At 45.9% G+C, this 25,606-nt stretch overlaps 1 protein-coding gene across 2 annotated transcripts in view; it reads right to left on the bottom strand.

Moving 5' to 3' along the window:
- spata1 (spermatogenesis associated 1) overlaps positions 1-25,606 on the bottom strand; it is a 67,745-nt gene that overhangs the window by 30,794 nt on the left and 11,345 nt on the right. For both annotated transcript variants that reach the window (XM_060830008.1, XM_060830009.1), the window contains exons 2-3: positions 14,593-14,699; positions 8,477-8,594 (exon numbers count right to left, since the gene is read on the bottom strand). In XM_060830008.1, coding sequence (XP_060685991.1) covers positions 8,477-8,594; positions 14,593-14,699 — 225 coding nt within the window. The remainder of the gene's footprint in view (positions 1-8,476; positions 8,595-14,592; positions 14,700-25,606) is intronic.

The following is a 25,606-nucleotide window of genomic DNA, read 5'->3' as shown; positions in this document are numbered from 1 at the left end:
CATCCCCTCCAAAGCCTCCACGTCCTTCCTGTAATATGGCAACCAGAATTGAACACAATACTCTCAGTGTGGCTTATAGTGTTCTGGGGCGCTGGGTTCAAATCCTGCCATGGCAGATGGGGGAAGTTGACTTCAATAAAAATCTGGAATTAAGCATCTAGCGATGACCACAAATCCACAGTCAATTGTCAGGAAAACCCATCGGGATCACTAATGTCCTTTAGGGAAGGAAACTGCCATCCTTACCTGGTCTGGTCTACATATGACTCCAGACCCATAGCAATGTGGTTGATTCTTAACATTCAGGGATGGGCAATAAATGCTGACCTGGCCAGCGATGATCGCGCAAAACTAAAGTCTAATTAAGATGCAACATGACATCCTGACCCTTGCACTCAAATCCCCGACAAATAAAGGCATGCATGCCATATGCCTTCTTTACCACCCTATCTACACTCCATGGCCACTTTCAGGGAGAAATGGGTCACTCTAACTTTTAGAACATTATTTTATGCAACAATGGTGACCATCAAGACAACATTGAAAACCCTCTAGGAGAAAGTGAGGACTGCAGATGCTGGAGATCAGAGCTGAAAATGTGTTGCTGGAAAAGCGCAGCAGGTCAGGCAGCATCCAAGGAGCAGGAGAATCGCTCCTGCTCCTTGGATGCTGCCTGACCCGCTGTGCTTTTCCAGCAACACATTTTCAACATTGAAAACCCATCTGGATCACCTTCAGGAATTCAACATGCTCTCCTGATTTTTCCAGGGCCTCTGCCGAGGAATGGGATGCTCCAGGCCCAAACTCCATTCACAGGAATGGCAGTATTTGTAATTCCAAGCCTATGGAAGATGAGGTTCTTCGGGGGAATTCCCACGGGAGGCCACAATAAGGTTCAGAGTGGTCTCCTGCACAAAGGGAAACTGGAGTTTCCTGGATGATCAGACCTGGGAAAGACACATGATCATCACGTATACTCTCATGCACAAGTTGCAGAGAACTGATCTGCAGGTAATAAAGAAGGCAATGGAATATTAGCATTGACTGCTAAAGGAATAGAACATAAAAGTAGGGGAAGGCTGCTGAAGGTCTACCAGGCATTAGTGAAGCACTAGTGGTACTCTATGCTACTTTCTCCCCACCCCACCCTCCTCTCATTTATCTTTCCACCCTTCAGGCACTCTGCCTGTATTCCTGATGAAGGGCTTTTGCCCGAAATGTCGATTTTCCTGCTCCTCGGATGCTGCCTGAACTCCTGTGCTTTTCCAGCATCACTCTAATCCAGAATCTGGTTTCCAGCGTCTGCAGTCGTTGTTCTTACCTATCCATTAGTGAGACTGCACCTGTGAGCAATTGTGGTCTCCTTACTTCAGAAGGGAGGTGATTCTGTTGGGAGGCAGCTCAGAGGAGATTCAAAGTCTAAATTGGAGTGGTGCTGGAAAAGCACAACAGGTCAGGTGCGAGGAACAGGAAAATCGACGTTTCAGGCAGGAGCCCTTCATTCCCGATGAGGGGCTTTTGTCCGAAATGTCGATTTCCCTGCTCCTCAGATGCTGCCTGACCTGCTGCGCTTTTCCAGCACCACTCTAATCTTGACTCTGATCTCCAGCATCTGCAGTCCTCACTTTCGCCTCAGAGGAGGTTCACGAGACTGATTCCAGAGATGAGAGGTTTGTCTTATGAGGCGAGATTGAGCAGTTTAGACTGATGCTCTCTGTGGAGTTTAGAAGAATGAGAGGAGATCTAATTGAGGTGTGTAAGATGCTAAAGGGGACTGACAAAGTAAACATAGAGAGGATGTTTCTCCTTGTGGGGAAACACAGAATGAAGTCATAGTTTTAGGCTGAGGGATCACACATTTTTAAACAGAGATAGGGAGAAATTACTTCTCTCAAAGGGTGATAAATCTGTGGAATTCACTTGCCCAGAGAGTGGCAGATGTTGGAACATTGAGTAAATTGAAGGAGGAGGTGGACAGATGCTTAGTTTGTAAAGGGTTAAAGTGTTATGGAGAGTAGGCAGGAAGGTGGAGGTGAGGCTGAGATGAGATCAGCTAAGATGGGAGTGAATGGCAGTGGAGGCTCGAGGGGCTCCTGCTCCTAGTTCTTCTCTACTTATTAGACCATTTTTCATAAAATAAAATATAATATTTTTCACTGTATCCAAATTTCACCATTTGCCATGGTGGGATCTGAGCTTCCACATCCCCAGAGTATTAGCCTGGAGTGCTGCATTACTAACCCAGTGACAATCTCATCAAGCCCCTGCCATTCCGACGAATACTCTCTGATGTCCCTCAGTGCTGAACTACACAGGGATAGGGAATGGGTCCTTGAGTGTGCAGCCCTGCATGATGGGATCCAGTGTCTAAACAAGAGCAAATTAATCTGCTTTAACAGTTACCTGGCATTATCCACCTGCCTACTTACCACCGGCTATGTCCAGTCCTCCTGCCCCAGGAGACAGACTAGAGAGCTCTCTACTTCCTCCTTGAAATGGAAGCTCTGATAGTCACTCAGGATCATCAATGTATACTGTGTTTATTGCTGTCACAGCCGATATTCCCTGCCCTTAAGGCTGTACCTTAAGTGTTGCTGGATCAAAATCCTGGAACTCCCTCCTGAACAACATTATGGGTTAAAACCAACGAGGTAAAAACAATGACTGCAGATGCTGGAAACCAGATTCTGGATCAGTGGTGCTGGAAGAGCACAGCAGTTCAGGCAGCATCCTATGAGCAGCGAAATCGAGATTTCGGGCAAAAGCCCTTCATTCGGAATAAACATCATTCCTGATGAAGGGCTTTTGCCCAAAACCTCGATTCCGCTGCTCGTTGGATGCTGCCTGAACTGCTGTGCTCTTCCAGCACCACTAATCCAGCATTATGGGTTAACCTACAGCACACATAGAGTCATACAGCAAGGATACAAACCCTTAGGTCCAACCAGTCTATGCCAACTATGTTCCTAAACTTGTCCCAGATTTCTTGTAAAGCTTGTACCTATACCTGCATATTCCACTTCTTCTGGAAGTTCATTCCAGACATGAATCATTCTCTGTATAAAAGGATTGCCCCGATGTCTTTTTAATCTTTCTCCTTTCACTTCAAAATATACCCTCTAGGCTTGAAATCCTCCACCTTAGGTAAAAGATCTTGGCTATTCAGCTTATCCATGCCTCTCATGATTTTATAAACCACTATAAGGTCACCCCTCAAACTCCTACGGTCCAGTGAAAAAGACAACCTAACTGCCCACGCGCAAACACTTTAACTCCCCCTTCAGCTCCACCAAGAACATGCAAGTCCTTGGCCTCCTCCATTATCAAACCTTTACCACCTGATGCCTGGAGGAAAAACGCCTCATCCTCCGCCTTGGAACCCTCCAACCACAAGGGATCAATGTGGATTTCACCAGTTTCCTCATTTCCTCTCCTCCCACCTCATCCCAGTCCCAACCTACCAACTCGGCACCGCCCTCATGACCTGTCCATCTTCCTTCCCATCTATCTGCTCCGCCGTCCTCTCCAACCTATTACCATTATCCCCACCTTCATCTACCTATTGCATCCTCAGCTCTCTTCCCCCAGCCACACCCCCCACCCCATTTATCTCTCAGACCCCTTGGGCCCCCACCCCCTCATTCCTGATGAAGGGCTTATGCCCGAAACATTGACTCTCCTGCTCCTCGGATGTTGCCTGACCGGCTGTGCTTTTCCAGCCCCATATTCTTCGACTCTGAACAAAGTCGCAGCCTCACTTTATAACTCAAACACTCCAGTCCCAGCAACATCCTGGTAAATTTTTTGTGAACCTTCTCTAATTTAATAATATCCTTCCTATAACAGGGTGACCAGTACTGGACACAGTACTCCAGAAGAGGCCTCACCAATAGAGATGTACAGCATGGAAACAGACCCTTCGGTCCAACCCGTCCATGCCAACCAGATATCCCAACCCAATCTAGTCCCACCTGCCAGCACCCGGCCCATATCCCTCCAAACCCTTCCTATTCAAATACCCATCCAGATGCCTTAGCTCAGTCCATACACGTACCACCCTCTGTGTGAAAAAGTTGCCCCTTAGGTCTCTTTTATATCTTTCCCCTCTCACCTTAAACCTATGCCTGGACTCCTAGTTCTGGACTCCCCTGCCCCAGGGAAAAGACTTTGTCTATTTATCCTATCCATGCCCCTCATAATTTTGTAAACCTCTATAAGGTCACCCCTCAGCCTCCGACGCTCCAGGGAAAACAGTCCCAGCCTGTTCAGTCTCTCTCCCTATAGCTCAAATCCTCCAACTCTGGGAACATCCTTGTAAATCTTTTCTGAACCCTTTCAAGTTTCACAACATCCTTCCAATAGGAAGGAGACCAGAATTGCGCGCAATATTCCAACAGTGGCCAAACCTATGTCCTGTACAGCCACAACATTACCTCCCAACTCCTGTACTCAATGCTCTGACCAATAAAGGAAAGCATACCAAACGACGCTTTCACTATCCTATCTACCTGCGATTACACTTTCAAGGAGCTATGAACCTGCTCTCCAATGTCCTGTACAACCTCAATATGATGTCCCAACTCCTATACTCAATGCTCTGAGCAATGAAAGCAAGTTCAAGAAGACAGCTCACCACCACCTTCTCAAGGGCAACTAGGGAGGGAGCCAGTAATGCCCACATCCTGTGAGTAAATTGAAAGAATCTCGTACATTTGAATTTCATTCTTCTAAATTCTAGTAACTACAGACCCAATCTACTCAACTTCTCCTCATGAGGCAGTCCCTCCATTACCAGTAGCAGCCCAGTGAATTTCCCCTGGACTGCCTCCAAAGCCAGTATAACTTTCCTTCAAGAAGGGGCACACAGATTTACCAGTCTGTTGGTGGGAATGGAGGGTTTGTTTTATAAGGAGGGGCTGGATAGGCTAGGACCTTCTTTCATTGGGGCATAGGAGGTTGAGGGGGTGACCTTACCGGGGTTTATAAAATCATGAGGGGCATAAATAAGGTGAATGGCAAAGGTTTTTTCTCTCCTTCGTCAGATTTATTTTTGTCACAGGTGGGACAAGTTGCGACTGGCCTCTGAGAGTCAATAAGATTGAGCTACACCCTGACAGCGTACACTCTGTAACAGTGACAACAAGAAGCTGTGGTGACATACAGTAAACCATGAGCAAGGATAAAGGCTCTCCAAATCCCCAACATGCCTCAGCACGTCCTGCAGTTCACATGGTCACTCTTGACTGATAAAATCATTGATTGGGCACAGTTACACAATGCTGCAAATGACCTTTTTGAGTCTTGGAGCCGACAGCAGTCGCACTCTTATAGAATCTATTGAGGTGCAATGTTTATGAATCACAGAACTGTGACAGTGCAGAAGGCCTTTCAATCCACCTTGTTAAACGAACATCATTACCTTCCTTTTCCCCCTACCCTTACCCATTGTTTCTATCCAAATAAACATCCAATGCCCCTCTTGGATGCCTCAATTGAACCTGCCTCCACCACATTCCCAGGCAGTGCACTCCACACCCTAACCCCTCGCTGGGTGAAAATGGATTTCCTCATTTCGCCTTTGCTTTGTTCGCAGCCTCACATTAAAATCTCCTTCTCGCTCCTTTGACTGTTGGAAAACAGTGTTGTTTTGAAGCACAGTGAGGGGGCAGTCTAACCTCAATGCCCACAAGGCAATTTGCATTTTTACAACTTTATTTTACGAGGAACTGCCAATCTTGTAAACACTTTGCGTTGTAAGTGAACAATGCTTATGTCTGACGAATACTAGAGTGGGAAGATCAGGGTGGATGATGGAGTGCCTTTGGTGGGATTGGTTTGGCCAGAATATTGAGGACAGTAACATGTACCAGGCTGCATTGTGAGTGACACGGACAGTACTGGGATGTACACTGGGATGGGAAGAATTTTGGTTTAAAAAAAAAGACAGACAAGGTGCTGTGACCTGGACTATGTCACACACAAATTGTGGTGGAGCACGTCTTTGACGTTAGCGCTCGAAAGGGTAAATATTGACAGGGAAACTTTCTCACAGCTAGAGTCACAGAGCTGTACAGCATGGAAAAAACCCATCTATACCAACCAGGCATTCTAAATTACTCGAGTCCCATTTGCCAGCATTTGTCCTACATCCCTTGAAACCCTTCCTATTCACATATCCATCCAGATGCCTTTTAACTGTTGTATTTATACCAGCGTCCACCACTTCCTCTGGCAGCTCATTCCACACACACACTACCCTCTGCATGAAAAAGTTGCCCCTTAGGCCCCTTTTATATCTTTCCAGCTCCCTCTTGAATATATCTAATGATCTGATCCCAACAGCTTCCTGTGGGAGAGAATTCCACAGGTTCACAACTCTCTGAGTGAAGAAATTCTTCCTTATCTCAGTCCTGAATACCCCCGTATTCTGGACCTCCACAACATCGGGAACATTCTTCTAGTCTGTCCAGTCCCATCAGGGTTTTATATGTTTCTATGAGATCCCTCCCCCATATTCTTCTAAATTCAGTGAGGACAAGTCCAGTCCATCCAGCCTTTCCTCTGAACTGAATCAACCATTCACTGGGGGTTGTATTTCACTAGAAAGGCCATGGTTTATCGCCCAGAGCCTCAGGGCACTAGAGCTGATACAGGATAGACCATTTCAGAATTAGATGAGGAGGAATGTCTTCACCCAGACTGTAGTGAGCCTGTGGAATTCTCTGTCACGGAAAGCGGTTGATTAGATTCCCTACAGTGTGGATACAGGCCCTTTGGCCCAACAAGTTCACACCGACCCTCCAAAGAGTAACCCACCCAGACCCTTTCCCTCTGACTAATGCAGTTAAAACTATGGGTAATTTAGCATGGCCAATTTACCTGGCCTGCAATCTTTGAATTGTGGGAGGAAACTGGAGCACCCGGAGGAAACCCACCTGGGGAGAATGTGCAAACTCCACACAGACAGTCGCCCAAGGCTGGAATCAAACCTGGGTCCCTGCTGCTGTGAGGCAGCAGCGCTAACCACTGAGTCACCGTGCCAGCCCGATGGTTGATGCCAAAACATTGAATATTTTCAAGGAGGAGCTAGATGGAGTCCATAGGGCTAAAGGGATCAAAGGGAATAGAGAGGGAGTGGGAACAGGGCACTGAGTTGGATAATCGGCTATGATTACATTGAATGGCGGAACAGGCCCGAAGGGCTGAATGGCCTACTCATGTTTCTGTGTCTCCAAAAATTACGACAAGGAACAGAATGAACTTCCTGAGGAAGTGATGGATGTGGGTACAATTACAATGTTTAAAAGAATTTTGGAATAGTGCATGAAGAGGAAAGGTTTGGAGGGATATGGGCCAGGAGCAGGCAGGTGGGACCACCATATATACTCAAGTAATAGTCGATCTCGTGTAAAGGTTGACCCTCTACCTTTGGCCAAATAACCTGAAATTTTCCACATATCTCATGTGAAAGCCCACCCTAGTTCTTCACAGAGAACAGATCAATGTTTACGAATCAGTGTGCCGGCCATCACATCCCATTCCAATGTTCCACTCTGCCGATTGCTCTGCTCTGCTCCCCATCCTCCAGTCCACTGGCTGTTGTGCTCCGCTCTGTATTTTCTGAATTACCATAATTATTTTTTTTCCCTTTATTCACTTAGAGATCAATTGGGCTTCTGTTAATGATACAGTATGAATTCTGCTAATGATATGGCATGAATTTTGACATGAATTTCAGTCCCTCAAAAATAGTGTCCATGTAATAGTCGACCCCACAGATTTAACCCTAAAAAGTAGTCGAAACAATTCGACTATTACTCGAGTATAAATGATAGTTTAGTTTGGGATTATCTAGCATGGACTAGTTGGACCGAAGGGTCTGTTTCTGTGCTGCATGACTCTATGAATCTAAGAGTCGGCCACTCAGCCCTTCTAGTTGATTCCTGATGAAGGGCTTGTACCCGAAACGTCAAGTTTCCTGCTCCTCAGATGCTGCCTGACCTGCTGTGCTTTTCCAGCACCACTCTGATCTAAACTCCTCCTAGTTGCTCCGTCATTCAATAAGATCATGGCTGGTCTGACTTTAACCTCAACTCTACATTCCTGCATCTCCCTGATAATCTTTCAGTCCCTTGTTTATGAAGCAGTTCAGCTGAGCAGTCATTCGGTCTATCTGGCGGACATGGCACAAGCTAAGAGTGAGGCTGTTGGCACAGGAGTCGCACAGAGGGTAGATGGTTTAAGGGGCAAAAGGGTCTCCTTTACTAAGGGGCATTGGTGAATAGTTAGGGTTTTCGTTTTACGCAACAGTCCAAAAGCATCACAGTCATGTGTACCAACACCAGTGTGTGATGGTTGGATTTGAAAGTGACCTGAGCCCCATTCCATTCAGTAATGCATACCCCTATCCACCCCCTCCCCTCTGAACCCATAAACACCAGATTCATTCATGTAGGCCAGGTAGCCAATGACTCACCACTGCTAAACTCCTTCCAATACACTTCAGGAAAGCAAATGTACCATCGACAGTCCGAGCTCCAAGCAAGTCTCCGACCTGCTGTCTCAGTGCTTTCAGATTCAGTTCAGGTAAAACCCTGCCAATGAGATATGAGGCGTTCAGAAAATCTGCCTTCACCAATGTTGATCAATCATTCTGCCTGATGCTTAGAACACAAAGTAATTACAGGAATTACAACTTAGGTTAATATGAAGGAAATGATAGTGTCACTGATCCAGTCAACCCCAGGATAATCCCACAATGGCAGATGATAAAATTGAACTCTAGAAAATCTGGAATTAAAAGCTTACCATTTAGGCTTGTATGGTGGCTCAGTGGTCAGCACTGCTACCTCACACCGCTAGGGTCCTTGGTTCAATTCTAGCCTCAGGCAACTGCCTGTATGGAGTTTGCACATTCTCCCCAAGTCTGTGTGGGTTCCCTCCAGGTGCTCTGGTTTCCTCCCACAGTCAAAGGATGTGCAGGTTTGGTGAATTGCCCATAGTGTCCAGGGATGTGTAGGTTAGGTGGATGAGCCATGGGAAATGCAGGGTCACAAAGGTACGGAGGTGAGGTGCTCTTCGGAGGGTCAGTGTGGACTCGATCGGCCGAAGAAACTGCTTCCATTATCCACTGTTGTAAAAACCCATCTGGTTCACTAATGCCTTTTAAGGAAAAAAATCTGCTGTTCTTGCTTGGTCTGGCCAATGAAGACTTCAGACCACACTGACTCCTAACCATCCTCTGGGCAATTAGGGAGGGGCAATAAATGTTGGCCTAGCCAGTGACACCCGCATCCCATGAAGATGTTTGTTAAAGAAGGGATCTGGAATAGAAACCTCACAAGGAGGTATTAGATTGGATGATGCCTCGGAGGCAACCCCTCAGGACCCAATCAGGGCAACTTCCACCCCTGCCACTCTTGAAGGACAGTGGCAGCTTCCTCATCCCGAGCCAGAGACTCCAGATTCAAATCCCACTCCAGGACTTCATGGCCCAGGTAGGGGAGTGTTTGTAAAATGGCCAAACGGGTTAATTCTCTGAATTCCTCCAAAACCCCAGGGCAGGTGGTAAGATGGGGAGAGTCACTTGGTCAGCCATTCTGATGAAGGACATTTCTCTCTCTCTCTCTCCCCTTTGACTGAGTACAGTACAGAGTTGAAAAATATGTTGCTGGAAAAGCGCAACAGGTCAGGCAGCATCAAAGGAGCAGGAGAATCGACGTTTCGGGCATAAGCCCTCATTCCTGAAGAAGGGCTTGTGCCCGAAACGTCGATTCTCCTGTTCCTTGGATGCTGCCTGACCTGCTACACTTTTCCAGCAACACATTTTTCAGCTCTGATCTCCAGCATCTGCAGTCCTCACTTTCTCCTGAGTACAGTACACACTGAAATAACTCCACAAAGGCCGGGATATCATCACCAAGTCACCCTTAATTTACGTGCGGAGAGTCCTTAACCATAGTACTGCCTTATACAGAGTCAGGCACTAGACTGTGAGTATCTTTGACACTAAACGTTTTTATATATCAACCAAGGCTTATATAACAGCCCCAATCAGGGGAATCATATTCTACATACAGTGGAGGTGATGGCCTAGTTATCAATGCTGGACTGTTAATCCAGAGATTCCTGATGAAGGGTTTTTTGCCCGAAACATCGATTTTCCTGCTCCTCGGATGCTGCCTGACCTGCTGTGCTTTTCTAGCACCACAATAATCTTGTTAATCCACAGATCCAGGGAATGTTCTCGGGACCTGGCTTTGAATCACATCACTGCAGATGGTGGAATTGTAAGTCACTAAAATTTGGAAGTCACAGTCTAATGACGACTGTGTATCGATTGTTGGAAAAGCCTATCTGGTTCACTAATGTCCTTTAGGGAAGAAAATCTGCCGTCCTTATCTAGTCAGCCTACATGTGACTCCAGACCCACAGCAATGTGGCTGACTCTTAACTGCCCTTTGGTCAATTGGGTTACAGCAAAAAATGCTGGGGTCAGCCAGCAACGCCCTCATCCCATTAATGAGTATTAAAAAAATATATAAATTATCACCAGAGTCGGGGTTCCTTGGCAGATGATGGAATTTGAATTCAATAACAATCTGGAATTAAGAGTTTAATGATAAACATGAATTCACCGTTGACTTCCAGGGAAACCCATTTAGTTACTGTTCGATAATTCTGTTGTTTTACTGTGGGATTTAGAGGAGATTTGAGAAACTTTTTCATTCAGCAGGTGGTGGGAATCTGGAATGCGCTGCCTGGGACAGTAATGGGGCTGGAAACCTTTCAACCTTCAAAAAATAATTGGGTGAGCACTTGAAATATCATAATATTCAAGGATATGGGACAAGTGCAGGCGATTTGGGTTAATGCATCTTTTGTGATAGTTATTAGATTAGATTAGATTACTTACAGTGTGGAAACAGGCCGTTCGGCCCAACAAGTCCACACCGACCCGCCGAAGCGCAACCCACCCATACCCCTACATATACACCTTACCTAACACTACAGGCAATTTAGCATGGCCAATTCACCTGACCCGCACATCTTTGGACTGTGGGAGGAAACCGGAGCACCCGGAGGAAACCCACGCAGACACGGGGAGAACGTGCAAACTCCACACAGTCAGTCGCCTGAGTCGGGAATTGTCGGTACAAACCTGATGGGCCGAAGGGCTTTTTCCGCATTCTATTACTGCACTCTATTACTATGACTATGGTTCACTAATCCCCTTTAGGGGAGGAAACTGCCATCCTTTCCTGGCTTGATCTATCTGTAACTCCAGACCCACAGCAATTAGTTGACTCTTAACTGCCCTCTGGACAAATAGGGATGGGCAATAAATGTTGGCCGAACGAGCAATGCCCTCATCCTGTGAATGAGTAAGTCAAACAAAATGTCCAGCTAACTGACTTTGTTACATTCACTGCATATACCTCAATCAGATCTCCTCTCATCCTTCTAAATTCTCGTCAGTATAGGCCTAAACTGCTGAATCTCTCTTCATAAGACAAACCCCTCATCTTTGGAAGTAATTATGAACCTCCTCTGAACTGCCCCCAATACAACTATATCCCTCCTCAATTAAGAGACCAAAACTGAATGCAGTACTCCAGAGGTGATTGCACCAAGCCTAGCACTATTACAACAACACTTCCCTACTTTAATACTCCATTCTTTCTGCAATAAATGTCAAAATTCTATTTGCCTTCCTTTTTACATGTGTTTTGCATGTGTTCCTACACTGGTTAATCTCGCCCTTTCAGAGACAGGCCAAGGAAGCATCCAATAAAACAAGCCGATGACTGAATCACGAGCTGCCTTGTTTCGGCGTCAGGAAGAGGATCACACTCATTCCATTAATTGGATCCACTTAACAGCCCAGCCTCTGTGGTAAAAAAAATTCCCTCAGGGAGAAAACAAATTCCCCCTCAGCTCTGTCCCTGTCCCCATGTAGTGATCCTCCCTTTTCTCATCTACACACTACCCTTGGACAGCAAAACTCCAGTCCAGTGTTCATTTTCACACACTTGCTCACTCAGCTCTACCTCACCACCAACTCTTTCACTGTTGCCATACTAACAGGCTGCTAATCCGACATGCAGTACTGGATGGGCAGAAATATTAAACGTTTGGAAGACTGAGATCATTGATCTCTCCATCCTGGAGGCTCCCTGCCTCTATTCCTGATGAAGGGCTTTTGCCCGAAACGTCGATTCCCCTGCTCCTCGGATGCTGCCTGACCTGCTGGGCTTTTCCAGCACCACTCTGATCTAAACTCTGGTTTCCAGCATCTGCCGTCCTCACTTTTGCCTCATTGCTCTCTTTCCCCAGCCCAAGCTCCACTACTCAACCCTGTCCGAAACTAAACCAGGACAAATCATGTTGCCAAATTGAGACTGAGACAAACTTTTCATGGAATCCCTACAGTACGGAAACAGGCCATTTTGCCCATCAGGTCTACACTGACCGTTGGAAGAGCATCCTACCTAAACCCACCCCCATAATCCTGCATTTCCCATGGCTAATTCACCTAGTCTGGATTAGTGGCGCTGGAAGAGCACAGCAGTTCTGGCAGCCTGAACTGCTGTGCTCTTCCAGCACCACTAATCCAGAATCTGGTTTCCAGCATCTGCAGTCATTGTTTTTACCTAATTCACCTAGTCTGCACATCCCTGAACACTAAGGGCTATTTAGCATGACCAATCGTCCCTAATCTGCACATCTTTGGACTGTGTGAGGAAACCAGAGCACCCATAGGAAACCCAAGGAGACATGGGGAGAATGTTCAAACTCCACACAGACAGTCACCCGAGAGTGGAATTGAACCCAGGTCGCTGGTTCTGTGAGATAGCTGTACCACTGAGTCACTGTACCATCCTTTCTCTGAGCACATAAACTCCCCTTCACTTGGACTGTCAAGAGCCACCTCCCTGTTGTGCTCAGACTTCAGCCCTGGTTTTCTGCATGCAACAAAGAGCAGTCTAGACCCTACAAGAAAGACAGGCAACAGATCAACTGTTGCCAAGGTTACCTCTAGCCTGGATCTCTGAGTAGTGAACTTGACCAGGCTTAGGAACAGGCCTGTAACGGAGATTGTCGGACCCCTGCATCACAGCCTCTCCTACCCCCCCAATGTCAAAAGTTCTGCCACAGGAGACCAAAGGGGTACCCAAAGCTGAGGAGCGAGCTCTTTAAAGAATGGAAGAGGGAATACAATTTCACACAGCAAAACACAAACTTGAAACAAAAGTAGAAATTACCGGAAATGCTCAGCAGACCTGGCAGCATCTGTGGAGAGAAAGCAGTTAAAGTTTCGGGTCGAGTGACCCTTCCTCAGAACCTATTGTAACTGGGAAAGGGTAGGTGTATATGCTAAAGATGGGATTGGGAGGGGCAATAAACAAGATGGAGATAGAGCCCAGAGAGAGAGAGAAAAAAAACAGTTGAATAGACAAAGGAATGGGTAAAGGTCAGCCTGGGAGAATGAGTAGCTGCTAATGGGGACCATCAGTGGCTGACAGTGGACTGTTTGTGGTAGCAGCCCATGGGATGACAAGGCCTGGTGTGTGGGGGTTGGGGTAAGGACGTGGGAGACAATGCCTCAGGCTCTAAGATTGTTGAACTTGATCTTGAGTCCTGAAGGCTGCAGGGTTGCCAAGTGGAAAATGAGGCGCTGTCCTTCCAGGTTGCACTGAGCTTCACTGGAGCACTGCAGCAAGGCTGAGACAGAGATGTTGGGCAGGGAACAAGGTAGGGTGTTGGAGTGGCAGGCAACTGGAAGCTCAGGGTCATTTTTGCGGGCAGAACGTAGTTGTTCTGTGAAGCTGTCACCCAGTCTAGACTTCATCTCCCCAGTGTGGAGGAGACCACATTGTGAGCAGTGAATGCAGGAGACTAGATTGTGGGAAGTGCAGGTAAAGTGCTGCTTCACCAGCATGGTGTGTTTGGGCCCTTAGACATTGTGGAGGGAGAAGGTAAATGGGCAGATGTTACACCTTCGGCAGTTGCGAGGGGTGCATTAGGAGTGGAGGAAAAGTGGATCAGGGTATCCCAGAGGGAATGATCCCTGTGGAAAGCGGACAGGAGTGGGTAGGGGAATGTGTATGTGGCATTGATGATATCATTGACACAGTGGAGAAAGAGTTGTGGGTGGGGATTGGAGTAGGACAGTCCCACGCGCTCCATGAAGAGACAGGTGTAACTGGGGCCCATGCATGTACCCATGAGCCCATGTGTGTACCCATGAGCCCATGTGTGTACCCCTGAGTCCATGCATGTACCCATGGCAACCCCTCTGAGCTGAAGAAAATGGGAGGAATTAAAGGAGAAATTGTTGAGGGTGGGGACAGGCTTAACCAGACGGAGCAAGGTGATGGTGGGTGAGGACAGTTCAGACCTTTGTTCCAGGAAGACTCAGGGGCTGAGACCATCCTGATGGGGATGGACGTGTAAAGGGATTGCCCCTCCATGGTAACGAGGATGCAGCTAAAGCCCACAAACTGGAAACTCCCAAACCTGGCCAGGCGACCGCTATTGGACTGCATCGTCAACAGAGACTTAGAGCAAAAAATCAGCATTAACCCTTACCTGATGAACCCTGCCGAGATGAACTTGTTTATGGCATGGTTGGAAACTGTATTCAACTTACTGTTCCACAATTCCGCTGGGACATAGAAAACATGAAGCTCTATGACCTGAAACAATTTATAATAACAGCACTGTGAATACACAATACCCCGGCAATGTAATTTGACACTAATACACTCAATAGCTTGAATAACAAAGGATGCTAATTATATTCAGTAAAGTCAATCACAGTTACAAAAGAATTGGTTATTATGGGTTTAAAATCAGTGCTGGGATTAAGCTGCTCTCTCAAGTGGGCAATTTAAAAAGTTTAAAGTTGCCATAGTCCATTCTAGCGCAATTCTCTCTCTCTGCACCAAATACCAGACATTCAGCTGATTGAGCTAAATGGCCATGGAACAATTTAATTGCAGTGCTACACGGTAAAGATGAAGTTTATACAGTCCTATTCTTTCAGTAGAGCAAGAGGCAACTGGTGTTTAACCCAAGGGTCACCACTCCTCAGGCAAGGGGACAGGTAACCTCAGCTCAGTGCAGGAACTGAACCCACTTTGTTGGTGTCACTAACCAGCCAACTGAGCTAACCAGCACTGCAATACTGGACTATTGTAGAAGGGTTGATCTGCAGGGTCGCACGGTGGTGGTACTGCCTCAGGCTGAATGGCCACTTTCCATACTGTGGGGAATCTATCTAATGATGGAAGACTCCTCCCACCCCAATTATATTCTTCAATCTCTTCTGTCAGACAGAAGATGCAAAAGCTTAAACACACGACTCCACCGATTCAAGAACAGCTTCTTCCCCCGCTGTTATTAGACTTCTGAATGGTCCTCTCAAAGTTTAAATTTAATGTTGACCGCGCTCTCTGTGCAGCTGTAACATTGTATTCCTCGCTCTGTCCTGTTACCTTAATGCACTTTGTATACTGCGTGCAAAACAAAACTTTTCACTGTACCTGGGTACATGTGACAACAATAAATCAAATCAGCCATTGTTTATCAGTGTTAGATTGGGAACCTGGCTTCACAAAATGAAGGCTGAACGGGTATCACACAGGTTCTGTGAAAGATCCCAATGTAATCACAAATCACACGAGCTCCTCCATGTGATGTTGTATCACTCTCAAATGAAAATTCTGGATACTGCCTGTTTTGTATGCAAGACTAAAGTCACTATAGTCTGACCAGACCACAAGGTTACTCTCTCTCATGAGTGGGAGATGACTAGTAGTAGTTTCACCTGAGGGTCACCATGCCTCAGGTCAGGAGAGAGATCAAGAACAGACAATCCTTCAAAGGCAACCTCAGCCCCAACAACACTCAAGAAGCTTGACACCATCCAGGATAAAGCTTGATTGGCACCACATCCACAAACATCCATTTCCTCCATTACTGACACTCAGTAGTTGCAGTATATGTTACCTAAAAGATGCACTGCAGAAACTTACAAAGGCTCCTTCAATAGCAAATTCCAAACCCACAACCTCTACCATCCAGTTGGACAAATGCAGCAGATACATAGGAACACCACCACCTTCAAGTTCCCCTCCAACCCACTCACCATCCTGACTTGGAAATATATCGCCGCTCCTTCAGTGTCACTGGGTCGAAATCTTGGAATTCCCTCGCTAACAGCATTGTGGTTCTACAATGGACTGCAGCAGTTGAAGAAGTTCAAGAACTCCAGTGAGACAATCGACGAACCTGTGCAGTCATCAGAGAGTTCCGTGGTGGAGTCACCAAATAAGAAGTTGATTTTGGAGCCCATTGGAGGGCCGCTGCCCTGGACTGGACATGTCTGCTCAAACCGTCAGGACATGTGTAAATGTCAGATTCATCAGCCGCACTCACAAGGTGGAGCAAAGCATCACCTGATCACAACATAACACCATCCACACTCTCAAAACCAATCACAGCATTGTCATCAACCAGCAGATAAAGGAGGAGCCATCATCATTCAGAACAGAATGGTCTACTGCAAGGAAGTGGACTGACAACTGAACAACCAGGAACACTGCAGAGAACTACCAACTGATCCCACCCAAAGAACTCACCCATGAACTAAACAGATTGATGAAGATCTTGATCCAGTCCTTCAGAGTACCCTTAGCACTCTCATCCCATGTACTGCTTGGATAGGGGACTTCTGAAGGTACACAAAGTCAACGCATTTGGACATTTCATTGTATCAGGCAATGGAACCCTGTGTGAGAACCTCTCTGGCTATGATGAGGGCATCTTGAAACCCCTTGTATAAGGAACCCACAGCTTCTGTCACAACACAAAATATTTCTTACAGAAACTCAGCACCCACGGACCAATCAAACCGGGAACATTCCTCATCACGATGGATGTTTGGGCACTGTACATCAGCATTCCCCATGACAACAGCATCACTGCAACAGTCTCAGTACTCAACATCAACAACCGCCAATCTCCTAGCACCGTCCTGCAATTCATCGCTTCATCCTCGACCGCAACATCTTCACCTTCGACAACCAGCTCTTCATCAAGGCACATGGAACAGCTATGAGGACCAAATTTGCACCCCAATATGTTGCTGCATAGGACCTCTAACCAATGCTACACACCAGATACATTGGTAACATTTTTCTCCGCTGGTCCCATGGCGAGGAGTCACTGAAACAACAACAGTGATATCAACAGGTTTCATCCCACCATCAGACTGACCATGAACTACTCTTCAGAATCAGTCTCATTCTTGGATACATACATCTCCATCAAAGACGGGGCACCTCAGCACCTCAGTGTACCACAAGCCCACGGATAACCTTACGATGCTACACTTCTCCAGCTTCCACCCTAAACATATTATAACAGCCATCCCCTATGGACAAACTCTTTGCAAACCCAGGATCTGTTCAGATGAGGAGGAACATGACAGGTGCTTGGAAGTACTCAAGGATGTCCTCATAAGAACAGGATATGATGCTCAACTCATTGATTTCCAGTTCCAACATGCCACAGCATGGAACCATAATGACCTCCTCAGGAGACAGACACAAACTGCAACCAATAGGGTACCCTTCGTTGTTCAGTACTTCCCAGGAACTGAAAAACTACGCCATGTTTTTCGTGACCTACAACACATTATCAATGAGGATCGGCACCTCACCAAGACCTTCCCCACACCTCCACTACTCGCCTTTAAACAACCGCCAAACCTCAAACACATCATTGTTCGTAGCAAACTGCCTGGCTCTCAGGACAACTCCATACAACCCTGTCACGGTAGACGCTGCAAGATGTGTCAGAGTGTGGACATGGATACCACCATTACGCATGGGGACACCTCCCACCATGTACGTGGCAGGTGACTCAGCCAACATTGTCTATCTTCTACGTTGCAGGCAAGGATGCCCTGAGGCATGGTACATTGGGGAAACCGAGCAAAGGCTACAGCAACGGATGAATGGGCACCGCACAACAATCAACAGACAGAAGGGCTCCCTCCCAGTTGGGGAACACTTCAGTGATCCAGGACATTCAACCTCAGACCTTCGGGTGACCATCCTCCAAGGTGGACTTCGGGACAGGCAGCAGGGAAAAGTGGCTGAGCAGAGGCTGATAGCTAAGTTCGGTACCCATAGGGAGGGTCTCAACCGGGACCTTGGGTTCATGTCACACTACAGGGGACCAGCATTGCACTATACACACACAGGCACTCCTAAACACATGCATACACACGGACATAGATATACACAGACACACACAGACACTCACACACACCCTCACAGACACACACACTCCCATATGCATCCTCTCAGAGTCTTAGACCACTCTACACTCATGCACGCACATTTACACTCTCTCTCACAGACACTCAAAACACCCACCCCAGACACACAAGCACAAACACACACACATGCACCCCCTCAGACTTAAGACAACCTACACTCTCATACACACACATGTACACTCTGTCTCACACTCACAATCCCCCAATCCAGACACACACACACGCGCACACATATACATATGCGTTTGTGGGGTGAATTTGGACTTGCAGAGTTACATTGTACTTTGCTCAAAAACTGCATGAATTCATGTTAGACTCTGTCATCTCACTTTTTAGATTAGAATCAGTCTAAACATTATGGCACAGAGAACACAGGGGGCTAACACCTTCAACATATTGTCTAGCTATCACCAATTGTTACAGTTAACCTGAGAATGCAACTTTTACAAAAAAGTTTTGTGATTTACACATTAAAGAAGTGAAACTATCATGGTATTCGAACAGATAAAAGACTCAACAATTAATCAAGGTATTTTTCAAAGTATAATTTCAATGACATCACACTGTAAACTTTTGCTATAAATTCTGTGTCTTACAATCTTACTCTCCATAACCACCTGATGAAGGAGCGTCGCTCCGAAAGCTAGTGCTTCCAATTAAACCTGTTGGACTATAACCCGGTGTTGTGTGATTTTTAACTCAGTGAAAGATTGCAGGTCACCACCCCCTTTGCATGGATAATTATTCAGGACTTTAGAGTTAGTCCTGTGTAAGACAACGGGGAGCAAGATTCTAACCTCCAACCTGGTCCATTGCATCACTTTGTCCAGTCCAGAAAGTATCTCCCTCTTGAAGATTCCGTTGTCATCCTGTAAACTCCAGAACATTAATAAGTGTTCAGGGGTTGAAAGAATAGGAAATAACACTTCCTAGAATAAACTGTCTCCTGAGCTGAAAGGGACAAGGACAACTGTTTAAAACCTGTTGGACTATAACCTGGTGTTGTGTGAATTTTAACTGTTAAAAAGGAATTGAAAGCAATTAGCTAGCCGAGGGAAAAGAAGGATTTGAAGCTACATAAACAAGTTTTTTTAACAACTGCTCGATAACTAGCTGCCTTATGCCATCAGGACAAATGACTGGCATGCAGAAGAATTTAAGGAGTTAATGGCAGACAGATTGTGTTTTGGACAGCTAGTACTGAATGTAACAAGGAACCGAGAAGCTTGGTTGAAAGCAGATGGTTTTCATTCCTGATAAGAAAGCAAATTACAGATTTGGTGTTTTCAGAACTTAACAAAGCAGAGAATCCGAGCAGAATTCGAGATTCTTCAGCAGCAGATCTATGGAAAACCACATAGTACACAAGTCAAACCCTGGAAACACCCAGAGGCATAGAACATAGAACAATACAGTGCAGAACAGGCCCTTCGGCCCTCGATGTTGCACCGACCTGTGAACTATTCTCAGCTCGTCCCCTTACACTATCCCAAAATCATCCATGAGACAGGTTAGAATTGTAGCAAAAATCCACCATTCATTGACTAATAGCCAAGAAGAGCCGTGAGACTTAACTTGCCTACTTGATGGGGTCCTATTTTAGTTGCTACATGTAATAAAGCTTAAATCATTGTTTCAGTATTTAATTTTCTATGAGATTTCTTAATAAGTATCTGAATTAAAGGTAGCTTGTCATAATGTACCCATAACACCGTTAGATGTATTTAGTCATAGATCTTCTATGTTTAACCTTTCAATGGTGCATTGGATAATTATCTGGATAAAAATTGTGTGATGGGGTAAATGGAACGAGCAGGTGATTAGCACTCGATAATGATGCAGGTACAATGGGTCTCTGGTGCCAGAAGAATTCAGGGATTCTTTGGTCAAACACAGTTTCTTTCTCAATGGTGTCCATTCAACTGCCAGGCTGGCCAGGGGTACGTCTAGGGGTGAGATAGATACCCTGCCAATCTCAGCCAGCTCCCTGTCACTATGTCCTGACAGTATCTCTGGCCAGTCAATCAGAGATGGGTAAGAAACCCCTCGCCAGCCTGGTTTACATTCCATGAAAGAAAGTTTTAAAAAGGCAAATAGAACCTTTGCCGAACAAGCCCAAAGCGGACTCTTGGTGACAGCGGAGTTGGATTCGGGTCAGTGCGGTACCTGACAGCATCGGTGTTGGCGAGGACTCTTGGTGGTGAGGGCATCGGTAGAGGAGAGATGGTGTTGAACAGCAGTGACCCAGGTTCCAGTGGTTAGCAACACCGTAAAAGGGAATTCGTGCCTGGCCACCAGGTCCAGGCCCATTACCGAGATGGACTGTAACAGTGAACACTTCCTTTATTTGCCTTTGCTGTGTGGGCTGTCTCACTTTACCAGGGTCCCAGGTTCAATTCTAGCCTTGGGTGACTGTCTGTGTGGAGTTTGCACATTTGCCCTGTGTCTGCGTGGGTTTCCTCCCACAGTCCAAAGATGTGCGGGTCAGGTGAATTGGCCATTCTAAATTGTGTTAGGTGCATTAGTCAGAGGGAAATGGATCTGGGTGGGTTACTCTTCAGAGGGTTGGTGTGGACTGGTTGGGCTGAAGGGCCTGTTTCCACACTATAAGGAAACTAATCTATTTCTTCATTTTCCTGCCTTTATACTCTATGCTTCGCTTTATTTTCTGTGTTTTAAGATGGCACCAGAGAATGGCAACACTATGGAACACTTTTCACCATATTTTGTAACAAGATCCAGGTGACAATAAATAAACCAAATCAAACAAAATTAAGGTAGTAAAACAAAGACCCGCAGAGGCTGCAAATCTGAAACAAAAACAGGAATTACTGGAAAAACTCAGCAGATCTGGCAGCGTCTGTGGATAAAAAGCCAGGTTAACATTTCAAGTCGACTGACCTTGTCAGTTCTGAAGGGTCATTGGATCCGAAATATTAACTCTGCTTTCTCCTACAGATGCCGCCAAATGAAAATAGTGGGTTATTTCCCTTCATTGAAGTAATAGGCTGGAACTACTGTCGAGTATTAATTTATTAATGACTTGGAAGAGGGAGTCGAAGGGTGGGTCAGTAAATTTGCAGACGATACGAAGATTGGTGGAGTTGTGGATAGTGAGGGTGGCTGTTGTCAACTGCAAAGGGACTTAGATATGATGCAGAGCTGGGCTGAGGAGTGGCAGATGGAGTTCAACCCTGTCAAGTGTGAGGTTGTCCATTTTGGAAGGACAAATAAGAATGCGGAATACAGGGTTAACGGTAGGGTTCTTAGTCAGATGGAGGAGCAGAGGGATCTTGGGGTCTATGTTCATAGCTCTTTGAAAGTTGCCACTCAGGTGGATAGAGCTTGTAAGAAGGCCTATGGTGTATTAGCGTTCATTAGCAGAGGGATTGAATTCAAGAGTCGTGAGGTGATGTTGCAGCTGTACAGGACCTTGGTAAGGCCACATTTGGAGTACTGTGTGCAGTTCTGGTCACCTCACTTTAGGAAAGATGTGGAAGCTTTGGAGAGGGTGCAGAGGAGATTTACCAGGATGTTGCCTGGAATGGAGAATAGGTCATACAAGGGTAGGTTGAGAGTGCTAGGCCTTTTCTCATTGGAACGGCGAAGGATGAGGGGTGACTTGATAGAAGTTTATAAGATGATCAGGGGAATAGATAGAGTAGACAGTCTGAGACTTTTTTCCCGGGTACAACAGAGTGTTACAAGGGGACATAAATTTAAGGTGAAGGGTGGGAGGTATAGGGGGGATGTCAGGGGTAGGTTCTTTACCCAGAGAGTGGTGGGGGCATGGAATGCGCTGCCTGTGGGAGGGGCAGAGTCAGAATCATTGGTGACCTTTAAGCGGCAATTGGATAGATACATGGATAGGTGCTTAAGCTAGGACAAATGTTCAGTGCAACATTGTGGGCCGAAGGGCCTATTCTGTGCTGTATTGTTCTATATTCTAACATAGTCTTAACTAATGCTGGAGATTCTAAATGATAAGTTCATAGGTAACACGAAAATCAGTGGTGCAGTAAACAGCAAGGAAAGCCTTTGACATCAGGATGACATAGACAGGCTGGTCAAATGCGCTCAACTATCACAAATGTAACTTAGGCTGGAAATGAGCGCAGTGATGCATTATGGGAGGACTAACAAGCCCAGGCAGCATAGAGTGGACGGTAGGATTATGGGAATACAGAGGATCAGAGGGACCTTGCTATACATCCATAGATCCTGAAGCCAACAGGACAGGCAATTAAGGGGGTTAAGGAGGCATATAGGATGCTTGCCTTTGTTAGTCAAACATAGAAAATAGGAGTGGAATAGGCCATTCAGCCCTTCTAGCCTGATCTGCTAGGCATTGAATACAAAAGCAAAAAGGTCTCAACAAATAAAAGCAAAATACTGCAGATGCTGGAAACCTGAATCGAACACAGAATGCTGGAGAAACTCAGCAGGTCTGGCAGCAACGGTGGAGAGAGAAACAGAGCTAACATTTCAAGTCTGATATGGTTTGAACTTCTGCACTTACAACTGGTCTTGGCATATTTGAAACATTAATTCTGTCTCTCTCTCCACCAATGTTGCCAGACCTGCTGAGTTTCTCCAGGATTTTCTGAGGTGTCGATGGAGTTGTATCACTGATTAGGCCACAGCAGGAGTACTGTGTGCAATTCTGGTCACCACATGATAGGAGGGATGTGACTCATTGGAGGGGGTGCAGAGGGGATCCACCAGCCATGTTGCCCAGGATGGGGCTTTGTTTTCCTTAAGGGAGAGAAAGCAGAAGGGGGACCTGATTGAGGTGTGTAAGATTTTGAGGGGCACAGATAGGATCGTTTGAGAGAAACTTTTTACTGTGAAAGAGCAGAAGGTTTAGAGGGGATTTTAGGAAAATCTGTTTCACCCACAGAGTGGCAAGAGACCTGGATTCAAGTCTCACCTGCCCCAGAGGTAAGTCAAAACATCTCTGAACAGACTGATGAGGAAAACAGGCAAAAGTGAGGACCGCAGATACTGGAGACCAGAGTCGAGAGTGTGGTGCTCGAAAAGCACAGCAGGTCAGGCAGCATCCGAGGAGCAGGAAAATCGACGTTTTGGGCAAAAATCCTTCATCAGGAATGAGGCGGTGGAGAGATAAGTGTGAGGGGAGTGGGGTTGGGGGCAAGATTGAGTCTGCTTCAGGACGTGGCTAAAGAGCTTCAGGGCAGAGGAACTGACCTGGTGGAGGGAGTGGGAGGCTGCAGTGAGAGCGAGACTCACTGAGATCTTTGTGGAGAGATGAGGACTCCTTCAAGGTAGACATCCTTGGAAGAGGATTCACAGTGGGGTTAGGATCAACTGGGCGAAAGTGAGGACTGCAGACGCTGGAGATTAGAGTCGAGAGTGTGGTGCTGGAAAAGCACAGCAGGTCAGGCAGCATCCGAGGAGCAGGAGAATATGATGAGGAAGATAATCTAACAGTAAAGGTAAAATGATCACAGGGACCTGGTTGGGGGGGGGTGTAATTGGCTGTTTAAAGGAAACAGGATCAAGAGAGTAGACAGTGAACAAGGGAGGACATGAGGGGAGATAGAAGAGGAAATAAAATTATATGAGACATGGGTCAGGGCGGGGGTTGGAAACTGGGGGCATGGGAAAGTCATTCAGCCTCTCAAGCTTGCTTCACCATCCAAAATGATCATAGCGTTAATGTAAATTTGTTGGAGGATGGAAGAGGTGGAAACATCTGATTAGATTCCCTCAAGCGTAGTCATAAAAAAAATTCAACAAGCATAATTACAAAACGCTAAATATTTTATCTAAAGTAACTCATGCTCAGAGTGGCAGGGGTGTCAGTCGACTGGTCTTTGTAAAATTCTAGTGGGCATGAAATGAAATGTTCAGAATGCCAACATTGAATTTTAATAAGTTAAAAATCACAGGTCAAAGTCCAACAGGTTTAATTGGAGGCACTAGCTTTCGGACCGAAGCTCCTTCATCAGGTGGTTGTGATTTTTAACTTCGTACACCACAGTCCAAAACCGGTATTTCCATATCCTAATTTTACTGGAATCCTGTTCACACTGAGCAGCCTGCCAACACTTGGGTGGAGGGGCAGGGTTTGCGATTTGTGCGTCAGACTTCCACTTTTACGAGATCACTGAGTAAACACTAATTCATGTTTAATTGATAGATTAACAATGTGTTTTATAAGGTGAAGTCATACAGGCAGAGCTGGATCGATCTTTGACACACTGTATACGATAAGCACTACCCAACTGGCAAACAGCTTTCCATAACGTTTGACAAATAAAAGTGAACATCAATAAACAATGCTTTCCTCTTTCTGAAAGATGTTGTCAGCTTTGACTCAAAAGCAAAACATCGCCACCCGTCAAGAACCGCATCCAAAAACATTGCAATCATTACCCAAACAATTCAGTTATAAATTCAGATAAAAGCAAACAGAACTGGCACATGCCTAACGACTGTATCTGTTTACACATACCCTGCATTCTCCCTTCTTTGTTTCCAGTACAAAACCGTTTCTCTGCAAAACGATTTTGATCATGATGTTCTCAATTATATTCGTTTTTTTTTTAACATGCTTTTCCCGCCCAGTAATAAATAAACAAGCTATTATACAGTGATATGGGATTGAGGACAGGGCTGCATCGACTAATGTTTTACTGTGTAGGGTGGGGAAGGGACGATCTCATTGAGGTGCTTCAGTTGATTGAAGGTTTTGAAAAGCAGAAAGGTACGGCTGGTGGATGACTCAAAGGTCCTTTACCTTTAAAAGAGAGCTAAGAGGCTTGTGATGCAGTGGTAGAATCCTTATCTTTAGTTCAGAAGTTCTATACTCAATTCCCACCAGTTCCAGAGGAGTGTTATAACGTGTCTGAGCAGGTTGGTTCAAATATACATTAAACGAAAGCTAGTCCACTGAGGAGGACACGTATTTCCACATGAGTCACATCCCCGGACTCACCTTACCTTGATGTTAAGTCTCACCCATGCCTTTGCTCCACCTATACTGGGGTTAGTCTCGGCACATACATGGCACTGTTTTGCTTCCTGCACAGAGAACGACATTTGCTCCTGATCCTGGGTGTGTATTCATAACAAAATCATTGCATACTTCAGTCAATAAACTCTGCAGTCCCTCAGCTGCTACAATCGCAGGGATTGCTGAAGAGACAACATCACAAATGTGTGGTTATGCGCAGCCTGGCTTGATCTGGGCAGATCTCTATGAAAGATACACAGATACTGATTGTCAGT

The sequence above is a fragment of the Hemiscyllium ocellatum genome, chromosome 9 (assembly GCF_020745735.1).
Source record: "Hemiscyllium ocellatum isolate sHemOce1 chromosome 9, sHemOce1.pat.X.cur, whole genome shotgun sequence".
Taxonomy (NCBI): Eukaryota; Metazoa; Chordata; class Chondrichthyes; order Orectolobiformes; family Hemiscylliidae; genus Hemiscyllium; species Hemiscyllium ocellatum.
The sequence above is the reverse complement of the archived record's forward strand: the minus strand, read 5'-3'. Positions and strand labels throughout refer to the sequence as shown.